The 5,767-nt window shown below is 43.4% G+C and overlaps 1 protein-coding gene across 1 annotated transcript; it reads right to left on the minus strand.

Moving 5' to 3' along the window:
• Positions 1-2,268: 2,268 nt before the first annotated feature.
• Positions 2,269-2,826, minus strand: LOC102261066 (ferritin heavy chain). Its single transcript, XM_005884511.1, has one exon. The coding sequence runs from the start codon at positions 2,824-2,826 to the stop codon at positions 2,269-2,271; it is 558 nt and encodes a 185-aa protein (XP_005884573.1).
• Between the last annotated feature and the right edge of the window lie 2,941 nt (positions 2,827-5,767).

Genomic DNA, 5,767 nt, shown 5'->3' on the forward strand with positions numbered 1-5,767 from the left:
ATAAAGTTTTATTAGAATAATACATTTTCCCAAGGAAAAAAAGAAGAAGAAGTTTGCCCAGCCCTTTTGAGAGGTTTATGGCAGTGGAGGGTGGGAAAATGAGGAAACTTACATGGATGGACAAAGTCAAGACATTGGAAAGTGCAACGGGGCCCACTTCATTAATCTGAATGTTTCTCACTTCTTTCCACCACTGCCCCACATATTTAAATGGGAGTTTTAACCTAAAAGGGGGGATTTAGAACATTTACTTTTGTCTTGCTGGAGAACGAGGAGAGAAACAATTGAGCTGCTGCTGCATCTTGACTTCCCTGGCAGGGATTCCTGAAGAAAAGCTGGGAAATGTGATACTACAAGTAGTGGCTTGTAATAGGCCCTGGAGTGTAATCACAATTCTCTTTGAGTCTTGCAGGTGAGGAAATCCTTTTTCCCAGGTAAAATAAGAGGATGTCAGGCTAAGTAGATTTCCCTGCATTATCCTGGGGAATCCCTCTGAATCACAGGAAGGGAAAAGATGAGATAAAGAGGGGCCCAGTGGCCAAGACGGAGCCAGACTGGGTGGCTTTAGATCCCATTAAAGAGACCTCAACAGGCAATGATTTGGTATATAGATTACTGTACCCTGTGCATGGGAAAAACACTGGGTTTCTCTGTCTAGGTGAGCTGGATTTGGAGGCAGCACATGTGTATTTTTCAGCCACACCCATTACCTATTGTGTCTGGAGAGAAGTCACTGACAGTGAAGCCATCTGGGTGGATGGTAGACTGTCATCTCTCTGGGGATTTCCAGTTCTGAGGTCTCATAGGTATTCAGTGCCAACTCAGGCAAAACCTTGCTGCCTGTGTGGGAGAGAGAGAGCCCGAACAGAGGAAGTCAGGTGTGCAGGTGTGGGCTGCCTTCCTGTGAGGTGGCCTGCTACCGCTTCTACATTCTGTTGCTAATTCTGAAGGTTGATTTCATATGAGAAGCATTTTGGCTGAGGTTTAGAGGCCATCCCCACCCTGGGCTGGAAGGCACACCTGTAATTAGGGGAGAATGTAGTGCTCAGGGTTGTCTTTAAGAGTGTTGGGGATTTCCCTCCCTCCCGGGGCTGGCTATCTGGCTGTATCCCCAGTATACCCACCCAGTCTTGCTTAACCCATTGATACACCTGTGGGCTAACTGGAAAAATAGAACAGAAATGTGGCATCAGAGATCCACGTTCATGTCTTCATTCCAGACCTCCTTACTAGTACCTGCGTGGCCTCCTTTTTTCGTATTGGTAAAGACATGGTGATGACATCTGTCCTTTTTACTTCTTGAGATTCTTATAAAAACAAAATGCAATAGTGTAAAAAAAAGAACGTGGACTCGCAAAGTGTCATTGTTACCGTTTTAGTTTATCAACTCTGTGTCTATAGGGAAGCCAGTCCAAGGTTCATTTCCTATGATCACTGTTGCCCAGGGTGAGCTTGTCAAAGAGGTACTCTGCCATGTTGCTTCCAGAGCCCCCAGCTTGCTACTCAGAATCAACATACATTAACATATGTGTAGCTGAATGAACAAAAACATTTCTGGTCAAATTGAAGACCCACCCCCTTTATTTTAATCCTTGCCCAATCCCATTCTCTTCTCTCCTTCCCCAGAGGCAACTACTATGATAAATTCTAGACCATTTTATTTTTATTTTTAAAAATTTTTAAATTGATTTCAAAGAGGAAGGGAGAGAGAGAAACAGCAATGATTAGAGAATCATTGATCTGCTGCCTCCTGCACGCCCCCTACTGGAGATTGAACCCCCAACTCGTGCATGTTCCCTGACCGGGAATTGAAACATGACGTCCTGCTTCATATGTCCATGCTCAACCAGTGAACCACCAATACCGGGCTAGACCATTCTTAAAAATACTTCTATGCATATCCACCCACATTCACCAGGCCCCCAGACCATCCACCTCACCCCACCCCCATATACCACACTATAAGGGGAAGATTAGTTTTGTGATTTCCAGGGTCCCATGGAATATCTCCTCCCACCATCCGTGGAGATCCCAAGCTGCACATGGGGATGGGTGGGTGGAGAGACTCTGGGATACCTTTATAAAACCTAAAAGGCGAGGGTTTTACACCAACCAACCAGACAACTTGATTTAGGAGCCAAGAACTGTATTGCAAGATGTTAAAACCCAGAAGGGCAACATTGCTACATGCATTCCCATCACATGACCAGAGGAAGTCACCACCCCCATCCCTCCCCTCCGGCCGTGGGAAAGCAGTCCAAGTTCAGTTCAGTTCTTTTTGTCATTCAGGGAGAGCTTGTCAAGGAGATTCTCCGCCAGGCTGTCTTCCGAGGTACTTGGGAACACAGGGAAGTTGCTGATATGATCCCTGAGCTCTTTAATGGATTTCACCTGGTCATGCACACAGTTGTGCTCCAGGAAATCCGACAGGCGGGCGTCGTTCTTCGCCACGGCCAGCTGGTGGATATGCAGCAGGTTCTGGTTGACGTTCATGGCCAGGTCCAGGGCGTGCTCTAGGGCCTTCAGACCGCTGTCCCAGTAGTTGTAGTCAGGCGTGTCGATGTTGCCGTTGTACACGCGGGTTTGGCCGCTGCGCTGGTTCTGCAGGCGGATGAGCCTGTCCGCGTGCTCCTTCATCTGGGCGGCCTGTCCCAAGAAGAACTTGCCCACGTACTTCAAGGTGACCTGGTTCTCTTCGAAATAAGTAGCCATGGACTTGTACACATAGATGACATAGAGTTCCAGGTGTATCTGGTGGTTGACGGCAGCCTCGCAGGCAGGGTGGTAGCTGTCCAGTGCTTGTGAGCGTCTCGGCGGGGTCGTCATGGCTGGTGGTTCAGGTGCCGGGACCAGTGAAGCCAAGGCAGCGCGGAGGCTGGGGCTGCGGAGGCAACAGCGGCGTTGGGCGAGGCGGCGGCGACGGGGTCCTCCGAGTCTACCCAGGGTGAGAGACTTCGGTGGCCTTACCCAGAGTGAGCGACTTGGGAGCTGAGCCACAGCTGGTCTGCCCGCTTGAGGTAGAACAGGCAGTAGGGTCTGTTAAGAGCTGGCGTTGGGCGTGGAATGTGGAATCCCTACAGGAGGGCATTGTTGGGTGCAGCGTTCTGCGTTCCATGTGAGCCCCAGGCAGGAAACCTGGGTTACTCTGTGCTGAGTGTCTCAAGAGCATTTTTTTAAAAAGGCTCTGATGAGATACAATGTATATACTATAGCATTCACCTTTTGCAAGTGAACATTTCCATGGTTTTAAAATATATAATATGTATTATTGATTTTAGAGATGAAGGGAGAGGGAAAGAGAGAGAGAGAAACATCAACGATGAGAGAGAATCATAGATCGGCTGCCTCCTGCACATACTACACTGGGGATCGGGTTGGGCTGCAACCCAGGCATGTGCCCTGACAGGGACTCTAACCTTGACCTCCTGGTACATAGGTTGATGCTCAACCACTGAGCCCCACCAGCTCAGCCATAGTTTGTAATATATTCATGGAGGCAGGCAACACCACAATCTAGTTTCAGAACATGTTCAGCACTCCAAAAGGCAGTTCCTTACCCAGGAGCAGTTCAGTGCCCAATCTGCTTCCCCTCAGGAAGGGCAATCATTGATCGACTTTTCGTCTCTATGGATTTGCCTATTCTGGTCATTTCAAATAGATGGAATCCTACCATATGTGGCCTTTTGTGTTTGGCTTCTTTTACTTAATATAATGTTTTTAACATTCATCCTTTAAAAAAAAAACTACTTTCATTGCTCTAGCATTTTGTGTGTGGCCCCAAAATTTCCATAGTGTTTTAAGAAAAATTTGTAAGTTATCTCTGAGCCTCCTGGTGGGATTCCTGCATTGTGTCTCTTTACTTCCTTTCGTTTGTATCTTGGAAAAATGCCTCTTGGATTTTCTATCAGAATGTGACTCTTCATTCATAAAATAAAAACATACTTGAAAACTCATGGCAGCTTCTTGGTTGTGGTTCGGTCTGTTTGCCTTTTTTACAGTCTTTGCAGAAGATTTTCAGAGATTTGCAATGGCTTCTTTATTTGAGACAGTGTGTGAGAAGTCACAAGGTCTATCCCAAGTCTATTCCTTCTATATACAGACATAACAGATTGGAATCACTGAACATTTCCTGCAGAGAAAAACCTTAATTTGCATTATGAATGCAGCATGGGTGAGTACTCCACAAGAGTATATACATACAATGCAAGTGCCACAATCATCTAAGCTCACACTGTGTACTGCCAGATCATACTCAATAATGGTCTTAGCAAGTCCTAGTGAAGATTATAGAATATTAAGAAAAAGTTTTTCTTTTCTATTTAAATAAAGCTGCAATAAATATAGGGTTGCATGCAGTATTTCATTACGTGGATATACCACATTTTATTTATCCTTTTATCAGTTTATGGACTTTTGGGTTGTTTTCTTTTTTGTAGCGCTATGAATAATATTGCTATAAACATCTGTGTAAGGTTTTTGTGTAGACATATATTTTCAATTCTCTTGGGTATATACCTAGGAATAGAATTTCTGGGTCATGATAACTTTAATAGTTTGAGAAACTGTGAGAATGTTTTCCAAAATGACTGGATCATTTTACATTCCCACCAGCAATGTGTGAGGGTTCGAACACTGTTATTGTCTGTATAGAAATTATTTTTTTAGTTGTCTTAAGTGGATGTAAGGTGGTATCACATTGTGGTTTTAATTTGCACTTCCCTAATGACTAATGCTGTTAAACATCTTTGTATGTGCTTATTGGCCATTTGTATACCTTCTTTGGAGAAATGTCTATTCAAATCCTTTGCCCTATTTTAAGTAGAATCATTTGTCTTTTTATTGTTGAGTTGTACAAGTTCTGTGTATGTTCTAGAGATACAAGTTCCTTCTCAGATATACAATTTTAAAATATTTTCTCCCAGTCTGTGGGTTGTCTTTGCACTCTCTTAACTGTGTCCTTTGAAGAACACAAGTTCTTAAAAGCTCAACTTATTTTTTATTTTGTTGAGGTTTGGATGTCATATCTAAGAAACTATTGCTTAATTCAAGGTCAAAGATTTACATCTAGGTTTTCTACTAAGAATTTTATAGTTTTAGCTCTTACATTTGGGTACCTTAAGGTCTCTGATTTTTATTGAGTTCATTTTTGTATGAGATGTGACGTATGGATCTAACTTCATTCTTTTGTATGTGGATTTCCAGTTATCCCAGCACCATTAATTGAGAAAGCTATTCTTTCTCCATTGGATGGTCTTGGCACATTTGTTGAAAATCAATTGACCATAGATATATCAGTTTATTTCTAGACTCCTAATTGTATTCTGTAAGACCATATGGCTAAAGTTATGCTAGAATAACACTGTTTTGATTATTGTCGCTCTGTAGTAAATTTTGAAATAGGGAAGTATGAGTCGTCCAACTTTATTTTTCTTTTCAAGATTGTTTTGGCTACTCTGGGTCCCTTGTATTTTTATGTGAATTCTAGGATAAGCTTACAACGTTCTTTAAAAAAAAAAAGCTAACTAGTTTGGGTGAGTATTTATAGCTTAATAATATTAAGTCTTTTGATCCATAAACCTGGGATGTCTGGGACCTCTTAAAATATAGATTCTGATTTAGAAAACCAGAAGCACCTGAGAACAAAGGGAGTGGTGAGAGCTTCCAGGCAGGGAAAGTAGTGAAAAACTATTTAAACAGTGGGGGGTTGGACAGCCTGCTGAGCTTTTGCCTCCTGCGTTACTGGTGCCTGCGGTCCCGCCATCCCGCC

Source organism: Myotis brandtii, unplaced genomic scaffold, assembly GCF_000412655.1.
Source record: "Myotis brandtii unplaced genomic scaffold, ASM41265v1 scaffold834, whole genome shotgun sequence".
In the NCBI taxonomy this organism is placed as follows: Eukaryota; Metazoa; Chordata; class Mammalia; order Chiroptera; family Vespertilionidae; genus Myotis; species Myotis brandtii.

Excerpts from the sequence above, each read along its gene's own strand:
- LOC102261066 (XM_005884511.1), bottom strand. The coding sequence starts at position 2,826 with ATGACGACCCCGCCGAGACGCTCACAAGCACTGGACAGCTACCACCCT.